General features: G+C 42.7%; 1 protein-coding gene across 5 annotated transcripts in view; it reads left to right on the forward strand.

The window, feature by feature from the left end:
• The window catches only part of efl1 (elongation factor like GTPase 1), a 146,044-nt gene that overhangs the window by 28,736 nt on the left and 102,905 nt on the right, over positions 1 to 14,403 (forward strand). For 4 of the 5 annotated variants that reach the window (XM_077562808.1, XM_077562810.1, XM_077562812.1 and 1 more), the window contains 2 exons: positions 5,330 to 5,467; positions 5,556 to 5,767. In XM_077562808.1, coding sequence (XP_077418934.1) covers positions 5,330 to 5,467; positions 5,556 to 5,767 — 350 coding nt within the window. Of the gene's footprint in view, positions 1 to 5,329; positions 5,468 to 5,555; positions 5,768 to 10,406; positions 10,610 to 14,403 lie in introns of those variants that run through there. The other variant, XM_077562813.1, reaches the window with a different exon arrangement.

Here is a 14,403-nt window from a genome sequence, read left to right on the forward strand (position 1 = left end):
CTAGGCCGCGGCAGCGCCGAAGGACGACTCCGGGCCCCACAGGGGCCACCGGCCAGAGAGCAAACCCAGGAGCAGGAGCGCCCCCCATCCCAACGCGGCCCGCGCCCCCAACCCAACGCAGCAGGACGGGGCACTGCAGCTCCGCCAGGAACCCCACCGGCCCACAGCCCCAGCCCCCAAACAAGACCCCCCCCCCACCCCCCGACCCCACCAACCGGCAGCCCCCCAGCCCCCGACCCCCAGATCCCGGAGATCCCCCGCACCCAGGCACCGGCGCCGAAGAGGGGCCGGCCAGCGGAGCGGAGAGGGCATCCGCGCCCACCCCATCCCCCCCCCCCCCCCGCGTGGAGGGACGGAACACTGGGGGCAGAAGGGGAGATGGGGGCACCGGAGGACGGGCGGCACCCCCGAACCCCAGGCCCAGCGGGGAAAGGCCCCGGTCGTCACTCCAGCGTTCTTAGTGAGAGTTAACCCTGTTACTGAGTTCGCCAGCTCGCCGACTGGGGAACTCTACCCCTAAACCTTGAATGTGACCCCACCCAGTGTATATACAAGTGTGTGTGTGTGTGTGTGTGGTGCATTAAAATTGGGAGCAGGTGAACCGGAGCAGAGGGAAATGATATCCCCATACTCCGATCCACCCGCCTCCCAGGCATGTCAGTGAGTGTATGTGGTGCATTAAAAAAAATAAATGGGGGGGCGGGGACAGCAGCACTGCTCTATACTGCGGTCTGCCCCAACCAACCCTGTGGTGCATTAAAATTGGCGGGGAGTTGTAGGGCGAAGACTGTGTTTCCACCCTACCCCCAAAGTGTGTTATGTGCCCTATATGTCTATAAAAGTGTATTGTGCAAAACTAGTGCAGTGAGTTAACTCTTTGACTGCCAGACGTTTTCAAAAACGGGTTGTCCCCAGTGCCAGCCGATTTAAGCATTTTGACTGATCTTTCAAGGTCCACAGAAAATGTTGTGTTTGGACTATGGAGACATACATACTACCAAATGAAAGATTGGACTCTCATCTTTCATCAGAAAAAAAAGTTTGTTTCTACCTTATTCCGTTCTTCAGCAATCAACAATAGAAAATAGGTTAGTTTCACCGAAATGCTCTGTTTTGAAACAAAAAGCGGAGAAAAAGAGCTTTTTGTGAAATGATGTTATTTCATGCACTACACTTCTTTTTGTCCATAAATGATGCCACAAACACCTAAATAGTGCTTTACGTCTGTAATACACCACCACCAACAATGAAAAAGTGTTTTTAGTTTGCAAAATAACAGTTTATTTACAGAACAGCGTAACAGTTTATTTACAGAACAGCGTAACAATTTGACAAAGTATATACAAAGGTGTGCATGTGTGACTATTTACAATTGTGTGGAGTTTGAACGACACAATTTTTCTTTTTGTGTGGTATACAGTGAAACACTCCCCTGGGTGCAAGGGGATACAGCAGGATTTGCACCACAGGTTTGTTTCACTGCGAATGCCCTTTCGTGTGCAGACCCTACACTTTCTTGCTGGCTTTTTTTTCCGGGGAGTAGCAGGAATGTGTTGCAGCGTGTGTTTGGCCATGTTGCCATCAAGTCGGCTTTCAGGATCATTATGTGGTGACCTGGTGTTTTGTCTGGCTTCATGTCCTTCCATCCCAACTTCCTCCTGGTCTTGTGGCAACAGCCACCCTCTCACCACCTGCTGGATGAACTCCAAAAAATGTTGACACTTCCCAGGATTTTTTGCTTTGTGCAATATGTATGCATTGAACATGCATATCTGGAACATATATGCAACAAACTTTTTGTGCCACTTCAAAGTTTTACGTGTGAATGGGTGGTATGAGATGTTTTGATCCATCTTGTCCACTCCATTCATCTTGAAATTGTAGTCCACAACACAAATGGGTTTTTGGAAAGGCACTTTTTTTTTTTGTGCCTTCCGCCACACCTCCACTGTCCGCATTTCATCTTCATGAAACGTTGTCACCATCCTCAACAAACGTTTGTCCTGCCATGCCACAATCAAAACATTCGTGTTGTGCCTTACCAGTTTCCCCCCCACCCCAAGGCCAGTGTTGGTTAGGCATGTGATCTCACTGGGTTCACCCCTGTTTTTCTTCAGCGTTCCACAAACATTGGTACGTGCTGCCAGGAAGACGTTCACACAAAGCAATCGAATTATAAAAATTGTCCATAAATAGTGTGTACCCATTTCCTGGCAGACGATCCAGTAAGTTGAACACTGTGTCAGGGAGAGAACAACTAATACCAACATAGGGTTGCATATTAAAACAATAGCCGGTTTGGGAGTCACACAAAATGTACGATTTGATACCATATTTGACCGGCTTTTGGGGGTTGTACACCTTGAACGAAAGATGTCCCTGGAAACTCATCATTCCCTCATCAATGCAGATATTCCTGCCCGGTTGAAACAGTTCCTTGAATTTGCTTACAACGTGATTGAACACAGGACGAATTTTAAATAGTTTGTCGTCTGAACTGTGTGTCTCGTTGTCGTTGAAATGCAGGAAACTCCAGAAGAGCTGGAAGCGGTTTCGAGGCATCGCGCGACTGAAAAATGGTGTCGTCTCTATTTCATCCTGAGTCCAATACATTTCTATACTGGGCTTGTTTATATAACCAGTAAGAAATTGCAGTGCAAAAAAAGTTTTGAGTTCGGACACAGACACTGGCTTCCAAGCATGACTCCTGCAGTGTGGCAGACTTTCAGCCCGTTTTTGCATAGACTGGAGTTCATATAAGTTTGTCTGATCAGCAATGTGCTGCAGAAGCTCGTCCGTGATGAAGAGTTGCAGGAAGTCAACTGGCCGGGTCGAATTCAGCTCTGCTGCGGCACCTCTCGGTCCTGGCTCCGCAGTAAAGGGGAATGAGTTTGGCTGCCAGCCTGCTTCATGCCAGCCAGAATTTTTGGGATCTGCAAATATACATTTCAATATCATATAATATTCATTTTAGATCAGTGTGATGCTATATATGTGTTTACCTTTTTCTGGGATCCACTGGTCCTTGGACCTTTATTTTGCTCACTCTGAGGAGTGTCACTCTGAGCTGCAGCTGAAAGAAATATATACAATTACAATAATATCGAAAGACTGTTTTCTTTTGTTGTTGCGGTGTATTGAAAACACTTTTTTTTATACCTCTCTTTGTCGTCTTTGCAGAGGGACGTCGCTGTGAGCATGATCCGCGATCTATGAATGCACATTCACGTTACACGAGGTGCTAACAGCGTGCCGGAAAAGTATCTCATAGCAAGTTTGTGCTTACCTTCGCAGTCTTCTGCGGATAAAAGACTGTCCGTATCACTTTCTCCGTGGTCAGATTGTACCCACTCCTCCGAAGAATATCCATCGGACTCAGGATACTCTTCGTCGTCGTCCGAATCAACGTCCTCGTGCGGAGAAGTGCTCGGTCGTGCACCACGTTTTCCGGCACTAGCACCGCTAGCCTCTGAGGCCTTAAAACGTGGTCGAAGCTGCCGCCGCGTGTACGCTGCAACTTCGGCATCAACCTCGTTGTCACCATCATCATCATCGTCGTCCGATTTAACGATTTTAATTTTTTCTAATTAAAGTAAAATATCATCGGCATATAGATTAATTTTGTGTTCTGTTACCCCAGAGTGAATTCCTTAAATCCTTCTTTCTTGGCGTATAGCTAATGCAAGTGGCTCAATAAATATTGCAAATAATAAAGGGGACAATGGGCATCCCTGTCTTGTGCCTCTCTGTAGAGTAAAACTCTGAGATGAAATCCTATTAGTAGTAACTGTAGCTTTAGGAGAATCATATAATACTGACACCCTAGTGAATAAATGACTTCCCAAAGCCAAATTTATTCAAAACAGCAAAGAGGAAGGACCAGTTAACTTTGTCGAAGGCTTTTTCTGCATCCAACGATATAATAACTACCTTTTTATCATGCTGCTGTGACATGCTAATAAGGTTAAAGAGTCTCCTAATATTATTATAGAGTGACGACCTTTAATAAAGCCTTTTTAAGGGAGGAAAACACTTTTATGCACACCAGCAAAAGATTGTCATCAACAACACAGTGTTGGAATTGGAGGTGGCCGCGCTACAGGGGGACCAATTTATTGAGTTGCCCAAAGTTTACACACAGGAATCCATGCCAGTGTATGAAGAAAAATTCCCACAAAAACACTTTCACCTACCACAAATCGACGCAGGAATGTCCCAAGAGCCCTGGAGCCATTGGAAGTGGTGTCTAGTGTAGATGGAGTAGAAGGACTATGCTGGGATGGACAGTGAATGGACCACTAGGAGGCAGCAATGAAAGAGATGCTAAACAACCACAATTTGCTGTCAACAGGATCTCTGTTGTGACCCTAGAGGAGCTTTGGCCACAACAATTCAAGAATGACTTCCCGAAAGCACTTTGGATGACCACCCTTCCATGTTAAGAGAAGATCTTAGATTTGCGGCACAAACGGATGACTTGACTGGTCTTGTGGAATGTGTATCTGCCGTTCATATTGCCGGCGTAAACTACATAAACTTTGTCCTGAAATCCTGTTCGATCGCCAACTAAGGGCACTAAAAGAAGACTTAATTACGTTCACATTGTATTGCACGGTGCCTGTTGCCAGTTAAGGGCATTTGCAGTGTTAGCGTGTTAACGTTGCTAGCATCTGCAGATACAGTCATCGGACTACTTTTCAAAGGCAGTCTAATTGACGGGATGATTGCACACATTGATGCTGACAGCCGTTCCTAGTGATAAGTTTAACAAATTGGGCTCACTCAATTGTGCAGTTGACGGTCGTCACTGTCTCGCAGACCAAAACCTACTCAACTCGGAAGTTCATTTCAAGTGCTGTACATGGAGTAAAAATCAGTCAAGGAATAAAGACAGGTAAACCAAAAATAACACCAAATACTGTACTATACATAATATAAATGGATAATGAAAAAGATGACCTGACACTTTGGGAGGATGGGCCATCGGGAATTTCATGAGTTTCCCAAATGCCCAGTCCATCAACGGCGACAGATCGAATAGTAATAGCTTGATGTCGGTTGAACAACGAGTTCGCACGTTGGACACTGCATCACCGCTTCCCTGAAAAAGTTCAGGCTCATGATTTTTTTTTTTATTTACTTTAAGCCCTGTTAACTAAACATGTATTTTAGCTGATAAATATTTAAAACTGTAAAGTACAACAACAGTAGCAAAATAATAGAAACCTTTTAAAACTATTTCAAAATAAAATTATCGGAAGAAAATGTTGTTTGCGTTGGTTGATTTTCATATTCTAAAATTTTATGTTATGTCTTTGTGTCATGATAGACGCAGGTCGTGCTGCGACAGGCTTGGTTGGAACACATCAGGCCAGTTCTGGTTATTAATAAAATAGACCGACTTATCATGGAGCTGAAGCTTACCCCACAGGAGGCTTATGCCCACTTGCAAAAAATCATGGAACAGGTGAAGATCTAACAATTGTCTAACACACACCCCTGTAGCCTTAGGCACAAGTTACAATACTTTTATGCCATTATGTGTTTTCTTTTAGGTGAATGCTGTCACAGGAACCTTGTTCACATCCAGAGTGATGGAGGAGCAAGCAGAGAAAACAAAAGCGGAAAAAGCGAGTGAGACACCACCTGAAGGTCAAGTGTATGACTGGAGTGCAGGGCTTGCGGAGGCCGATGACTCTCATCTGTACTTCTCTCCTGACCAAGGAAATGTGGTCTTTGCGAGTGCTCTTGATGGATGGGGCTTCAGGTGAGGATGGTCTATTTTTAAATATTCTCCCTCAGGCAGACCAAATCATCACGATTATTTTGGTAATCATTTAAATTATGATTATTCAAATGTTTATTTTTGGTATGTCACAGGTTCATTTCCTAAAGGGGAAAAAATGATGGCGCAGTCGATAAACTTCAGTGAGGTGTTTTTATTTACACCAACAGCATAAAAAAATAGAAAAAAATATATTTACAGTGCAAATCCAATGCAAAAACAATCCCAACAATTTTTACAAGTTCCATTAGTCTTTTCTGTAACTTACTGTGGTAGCCAGTCACTCACCATCCCACTTGGCTGAGCACTCCCTACAAATGAATTTAGATCCCGTTAAATGCCCCTCCATCCTGGCAAACCATTTAGGCAATCATGGAGTATAATACCAAGGTAACCAAAAATAACAAAATTATGTAAATAAATAATATCTGCAACATATATTAACCATAACAAAAATCCTCCAATCACAATCCATAACTTAATCTCTCAAAAAAACAAACTCTGTAAATAATAAACCAAACTACTTTTGTGGTATAGTCCATAGCCATGTGACACCTCAAGCACGGCAAAAGCGCTATTTAAGTGGGAGTCTGGAAGTGCTTTGGTTTGGTCCAGTGTTTATTTGTCCAATGGCCCCACAGAATGCAGGTGAGCGTTTGCGGTGCGTGTCGTGCGTCGGTGTCGAGTGTGCACCGGGGAAACAACGGGGAAAAGGAATGAGTCCAGGCGACAGGTGCGCAATTTATGAAAGTGTCGAATTACGGGAGGAATTTGTGTGGGCTGTGTGAAAACAGTTTGGATGGAGCTCGTCCCCACAGAAACGAAGAGCGAGCAGCGCACGCTCGCATGGGCTGCTCCTCTCAGCTAAACGACAGCGCGCTCCAGTCGGGGCGTGGCGGACAGTCACAGGCGCTCCGTCACATGGTATGAAACAAGAAAATGTTCAAACCTTGAAAACATATTAAGACAAATAAAATTATTTGAAACACTTTATTAACGTAAGTTCCTTTTGGACCAAATACAATTTATAAATATGTATATTTATGTTAGCAAAAACCTGGAGTTTGAGTGCAGCTTGTACAGTATGGCTTGCAGGGTGCAAAACAACTCAAATTTAATATTATTGGTAGGGATGAGGTGATTTGTTCGACCATCTAAATGTATCTGTATCTGTATTCGGTGAGGGCGTGGCATAAACCGGAAATGGGCGGGCTTTAACCAGAGGTAGGCATGGCTTAACAAAATGGATGGGGCTTACATCAATACATTAATGTATTTTTTTTGTAGAAAATTGAAAAAAAATGTTTTAAATTGATTTGATCAAAAGTTTCTATATTTTTTGTTTATATGAAAATTATTTACAAAACACCCTAATAAAGATTCAAATCAATGCTAATTGAACATGAACCAATCTCTGCCTTGTCAAGAGCGCTGCGGCTGCAGAAAATTGAGGACCAATTAAGAGATAATTACTCTCCGTGTGCCAGTAGGTGACGTTGGCGACAGATCCTCTCTCTCACACACGGCGCATAGAGGAGGCAGGGGCGTCTTTCCTTCGGTACGGCTATCAAGGAAGTCTGGGAAAAATCAATTATCTGTACCGGATACTCATGTTGTACGAATATCCAGCTCACTCCTAATTATTAGGGCTGTAGCTATTGAATATTTGGGTATTCAGATAGCCCACTGAAAATTCTAGTGAATAATCCGGTATTTGGATACAAATGAAAAATATATATATTCTTGCTTTGTGTATGGGACAGCTCAGAACAAATTTTAATATGTTGTTTTGAACAATATAATATACACAACAAAATTAGCGGCTTATCGAATTAAAACATATTAATAGTATTTTATGATTTTTTTTAAATTATAGTCCCTGCTACTGATTTAAAGCCATTCAGAAAAGAGAGCGAAACAAGTAACAAGCTCAACTAAACACACACACAAATCGACTATTTATAGTTGGTTAGTTAGTGTCAGGTTCAGATGTAGACATTTATCAAATAAAGAGAGAGGAAGCATCTGGTTCCAAATTTATTGCTCATGAGGAAGAGAAAACTGCAGCCTTAGTTTGATCGGTACAGAGTCTCTTGGTTCATCATTCAAATAGCCCCCATATATATATTAATCGGGGCATCTGATTACATGACAGAAAGAGAAAAACAACTCCTATCTCACTTCACACTCTCTAAGTGCGGCATGCAAGTCCAGGGGCCCTGGCGTTGACGTGCGTCTCGTCTTCTTATCAGTTGTCCTCACTCTGCAGCTGAGTCGTCCTCCTGCAACTTCACCCAATACAACAACACTCCTTTGCAATACATAACAATCCTAAACAAAAACTACCACATGATTACGTTGACTTACACTTCAATGTATTTATGTTCTCACTGCAATGTGTTTTCCCAAGAGGCAATTCACTTCAACACGGCAAATGTATAATAATCCTCCAAAATAATTCTTACAGTTAGTCTGTGCCAATGACAAATGAACGGGTCGTCATCATGCTTATTCCGGCTTTATTGTATCTTATTTGAGCAGAAACAATTTGCTATGTTACTCTGTTGGCGCTATATAATGTTCGGTCACTGTAGGTCACATTCGATTTCTTCATAACTCCTCAATTTCCTTATTTTTCCTTGTTCTGAATGGAAGTCGCTCAGGTTATGTTAGCATCAAGCTAGTGTTGCATAGGATACCTGTACCAGTACCGTACCTCGATGTTTCGGCGTCAAAAACGACTCTGTATAATTATTATTTTTTTACTTATTTTTTTTTTTTGCTTTTTTGCTTACATGGCCGACAACCACAGCAAGCCAACCGACATGACAAAGCATGTCTGTAAGGCTTTATTTAAGTTACTATGGCTCGAGGCGAGCACACCTTCAATAAGGCCAAGCACCTCGCTAACGATTGTGCCCTGTAAAAAAATATATATATCCGCTGCCGCGCGAGCGCATACACATTGAGTGGAAGCCACGCGACAGCACTACTTAATCATGTTTTCAATAAACACACAAAGAACACACTTGTGGTTTTCGGTTTTCAGTTTTAGAAAAAAAAATCAATAATTTTTTTTATTGTTTTTATTTTATACAAGCATGAACATTTACAAGTATTCTTTACACACACAAATATGCAGGAATACATTCAACATAGTGCACTTTTTTTTTTATACAATTCTCCAATAACAACAAATACCCCAACAAATATATCAGATCGCTCATCCACAAGGCTGATTTTGGTGGGTATTTAGCCTTCGATAAAGTGTAAAAAATCATGGACCAATAAGAAGACAGAGTAGAACAGGACCAGAACATGCGTGTTAAATTGACTGGGCTGGTTTAGCACCTATTACAATTTGCATCTGTCTTTGGGTATATTTTTGACAGTTTTGCCTTCGAATAGTGGCAGTGGTGCAAAATCTTAAATTGTATCACACTCAGTTTTGCACATGAAGTGCTGTTATTCACTCTCTGTAGTGCAGTGTTCCATATTTCCTCCAAACTCATTCCCAATTCATTTTCCCAGTCTGCTCTAATCTTTTGAACAGATACTTTATTAAGTCAGGATATACAATCTTTAATTCTGGAAATTAGTTTCCTTGAGTCCGGTGAGCTTTCTAATAATTCGTCCAAAGCGGATACTGGGGGTATATATGGAAAATTGGGGTCATTATGCTGAAGGAAGTGTCAGATCTGAAAATATCGAAATAAATTTGATGTAGGGAGATTGTATTTGAGTGACAAATCTTCAAAGCTTTCCAGTGTATTATTTATATACAAATCCTTAAAGCTAAAAATGCCTTGTCTCTGCCAATGAAAGAATCCATAATCTGATACAGCATGGGGGAAGAGATGATTATTGATTATAGGCCCGATGTGGAGAAAATTATGGAGCCCGTAATGCTGTCTCAACTGATTCCATATTTTAAGGGTACAGTGGTACCTTGGCTCACGAACTTAATTGGTTCCCACAGAGAGTATGTGAGCCGAAAAGTTCGTCTTCCAAACAAGTATTTCCCATAGGAAACCATTGAAATGAGAATAATCCGTTCCCAGGTCCCCATAAAACACAATTTTCTACTAAAAAAGCCTTAAAACTACACAAAATATACCTTATTTTATGTATAATAAATGTGTTATTGTATTGTAATTAAAGAAATACACTGTACTGTATAATAAAGTATTTTTATTTGCAAAACTTGCAACTTGCCTTTGTGATGGTACAGTAGTTGAAGGCTTGATGGAATGGAGTGGGAGGAGGAGAGAGGGAGGGAGTTACTGTTTGGAAGGAGAGTCCTCCGGTGTGGCTTCTCTTTTTTGCTTCTTAGGAGACTCTTTATCCTTGTTGCTGACTAAAAACCTCTTAATTGACACCTGTTGCTTTCTGAGTTGTAAGGTCTTACGAAACTGAGGCATCACATTATCATTCATCATGTTGATGATTCTCATAGCCACAGTCTTTTCTGAATGGTACTGTTCGACAAAATCCTGCACATCACTCCACTTTGCTAACATGGTCTTGATGCTCTCACTTGATGCTGCAGCCATCTCCTCCTCCTCGTCCTCACATGACAACTCCTGAACGGCTTCCTTCTCCTTGTCCTCTTGAAGGTGAATCAAATCCTCTGTGTTGAGGACCTCATTATGGGCAGCAACAAGCTCCTCGACGTCATCTGCATCCACTTCGAGTCCCATGTTCTGTCCCATGGAAACAATGTCGTTCACAACAACAGAGTCTTGAGGATCAAATCCTTCAAAGTCCCTCTCAAGGATGCATGCGGGCCACAACTTCTTCCATGCTGCTTTCAAGGTTCGAAAGGTAACATCATGCCAAGCCTTTTCTATCATTTGAACACAGTGATACACATTGAAATGTTCCTTCCAAAAATCCCTAAGGGATAGGTCGGTGTCATTGGTCACGCGAAAGCACCGAGTAAATAAAGCCTTGTGTAAAGCTTCTTGAAGCTTGCGATCACTTGCTGATCCATGGGCTGCAGGAGGGGGGTTGTATTGGGAGGGAGGAATTTCACCTTGATGAATTCAAGATCACCTTGAAGTTCCTCCTTCAAATTTGGTGGATGCGCTGGGGCATTGTCAAGGAGAAGAAGACACTTGACAGGGAGTCCTTTCTCCTCGAGATATTTCCTCACTGAAGGACCGAAAACATCATGCATCCAGTCCATAAACAGGAGACGAGTAACCCAAGCTTTGGTGTTGGACTTCCACATTACAGGAAGCTTGGATTTAACCACCTGGTTTTTCTTGAAGGCCCTTGGGTTTTCTGAGTGATAAACCAACATCGGTTTTATCTTAGTCACCACTGGCATGGAGGGTTAGCCTATGTTTCATAGGCTTATGCCCAGGGACGGACTTCTCTTCCTGTGTAATGAAAGTCCGGTTAGGCATCTTTTTCCAAAAAAGGCCGGTTTCATCAGCATTAAACACTTGATGAGGAATGTAGCCTTCTTCTTCCACCATCTTGAGGAATGATCCCTTGTAAGCTTCGGCAGCTTTAGGGTCAGAACTGGCTGCCTCACCATGACGAATGACACAATGAATCCCTGTACGACGCTTAAAGTTCTCGAACCATCCGTGGCTAGCCTTGAAATCATCAATGGATGACGAACTTCCAGGTTGCCTCTCGATGATATCCGCGTGAAGTTGCCGTGCTTTCTCGGCGATAATAGCCTCACTCACACTGTCCCCTGCTAGCTGCTTTTCATTGATCCCAATCAACAGAAGTTTTTCAACCTCTTCTATTGACTGAGACCGTTGCTTAGACAACACAGAAACACCCTTAGCCACACACGCACCCTTAATAGCTTCCTTGTTCTTAAGGATGGTAGCAATGGTAGACTTAGCGTACTGGTACTGGGACGCTAAGTCACACAAACGCACACCTCGTTCGTGTTTTACGATGATCTCCTTCTTCTGCTCGACCGTAATTTTATTTAAGGTCTTCTTAGGCTTAACACTAGCCTTTTGTGGGGTCTTTTTCGGTCCCATGGTAGCAAAAGTACACAAAATGATCCAAAATGTCTACCGAACACAAACCACGTCCGCACTCAAACAAAGGGGGCGACGAACTGGGACGCCGTGAGCGTGCGTCAGCTTCTTGTGATTTCTCGTGTCGCGAGATTTGGTTCGTCCGCCGAAAACTAGTTCGTCAGCCGAGACAAAATGCTCGCGAATTTAATGTTCGTGAGGCGAAAAGTTCGTGAGCTGAAGCGTTCGTGAGCCGAGGTACCACTGTATGTACTACTACTGGATTTCTAGTAAAGTCAGTAAGAGAGAGGGGGAGACTGGAAGTCACTAGGGCGCGAAGTGATGTAGAGGCACATGATGTGGATTCAAGGTGACACCAGTCTGTCGGAATTGTGTAGCCAGTATAGGATTTTGTGAATGTTTGCGGCCGAGTACTAATGGCAAAAATTTGGAAGCGCCAGGCCGCCCATTGCACTAGGCCTTTGTAACAAGTCTAGGCGTATTCTAGGTCTTTTCCCATCCCATATAAATGATGTGAGAGCCTTGTCTAGGGTTCTAAAGAATGATTTAGGGAGATAAATTGGAATACACTGAAATAGATATAATAATTTTGGGAGCACATTCATCTTAATACAGTTCACTCTACCCGCTAGAGATAGGGGAAGTGGTCTCCATTTTTTTAAAGTCTGATTCAACTTTACCAAGTAGCCTTTGAAAGATTATCCTGATAGAGCCTTTGGCCCTTGTGATATTAATCCCCAGATATTTTAAACCATCCTTGGATACTTAAAGGGTAGGGAGTTACCCTGCATCGAAAGGGACAAATCATTCACGGGATAACACTCACTTTTACCAAGGTTTAATTTGTACTCAGAAAATGCACCAAACCTCCCCAAAATACATCCATCGTGATAACCACCTCTGGCGCCTCATTGGAAGCAGGTGTGCATGATGGAAGTGGGTAGCGGTCAGCAGTAATTAGCAGCGAGCAGCTGCAGAGCGCAACAGAGCACTTCCAAAATGGCGGAAAAACGAGCCAAAACATATCATTTTCACCCAGAGTGGGAGTAAGATTATTTTTTTGTTTATTATAATTCAAAATCCGCCTGTTTAATCTGCAAGGGAACAGTGGCGTTGGCGAAGAAAGGAAATGTGGAGCACAGCAAGCAATTTTCACCAAACCGAAGGCCAAGGCTCAAGCTGCAACTATTGCTTCCTATCGCGTAAGTTACGTACTTGCTAAACACAAGAAGCCATTCAGAGACGGGGATATTGTGAAGGAAACCATTCTCGAAGCAGCAAAACCCTTTTTGATTATTGACTATTTGCACCGACGTCACTTGATCACGTGACTAGCCTATCACGGCCGGCGGAAGGAAATGATTGTTGAATGGAAGTGGACGTGACCTGGAGCGACTTAGCGACTTATTTTACAAATTAAAATTAAATCTACTACTTCAACCGAAGTTCGCCTGTCAGTCGAAGTTGCACATTTAGTCGGGACTCATAGAGCGTGATTATTTACTTAAGTTGGAGATCGCTAGTTTGAAAACAGCCCCTTACCTTCGGTTGCCTGCTGTTTTTACCAAGTTAATCAAATCGTCGACGCCGGAATTCACAGCGCACGACGTACTGTATATCATTATGTAGTCAATACAGTCTCTTCTCCTTACACCGGGGCTGATTCAAAAGCTTGTTGCTGGCTGAGTCTCTGGGACGAGATGCTACGCTCACACCGGGGGACAATATACCTCGTAATGCAAATGTAAAACTTGTTTATCATGCTAACTGACTTATTTAAATAGTCTGTTCTATATTGAAACGCTGTGATGATGGTATGTTACTATGTTTACTAGCATGGAACAAATGACAAATCGTAGTGGCAAGCTATGCAGTCATTTCTCGAATATGACTTCGGCTCCAGAGTGAAAATCTCCAAGCACAAAGACGAAATCCCTCATTGTTAAAAAGTCAAATGCACTTAATAGTTTCGAACAAAGTGCATTTTAAAACTAAGCTGTGTGTTCCTGCAGTTGGAATGGACACTAACTATCTGGCTCGTTAATGGGATTTGAAACACGCAATTCGACACCTCTGTTATAATATTTGTTAGAGTGTACGTTTACTAGTAAAATGTATGAACATTTATCTACTAATTACAACATTTATCTACTAACCTTGCAAAAAATGATCGCTGCAAATCCGTGAATATTTTGTGGGTTGCCAGTCTTTTCTGTTGATTGCTGCTATCAATTGACGTTGTTCGTCTTCATTAGTAGGTATGTGATAAAAAGCAACATTTGGTTTACTTCTTTGTCAGTCTTTACAACCGACCGCACAGCAAGATATGACCATTTTATAAGATAATCAATTAGATAAAGGACTTTTACGCTGTACAAGATTCAATGGTTACAATACAGGCAAGTGGCTCTTTTGCTGTCCAGCGTCCCGGAGAGGGCGTTCCCATGAGGGCTGTGACATCACGTGCAAAAGGTCAATACTTTAAAAATAAATCTGAGATTTTAAAGGCCATTAACGAAATGCAACTTTCCCACAACACCACTACAAGGCGATGTGAAGAAATTGCCGTGGATGTACAGGATCAGCTGAGGAAGAATATTGGCAGGT

Source organism: Vanacampus margaritifer, chromosome 4 (genome assembly GCF_051991255.1).
Source record: "Vanacampus margaritifer isolate UIUO_Vmar chromosome 4, RoL_Vmar_1.0, whole genome shotgun sequence".
Lineage (NCBI taxonomy): Eukaryota > Metazoa > Chordata > Actinopteri > Syngnathiformes > Syngnathidae > Vanacampus > Vanacampus margaritifer.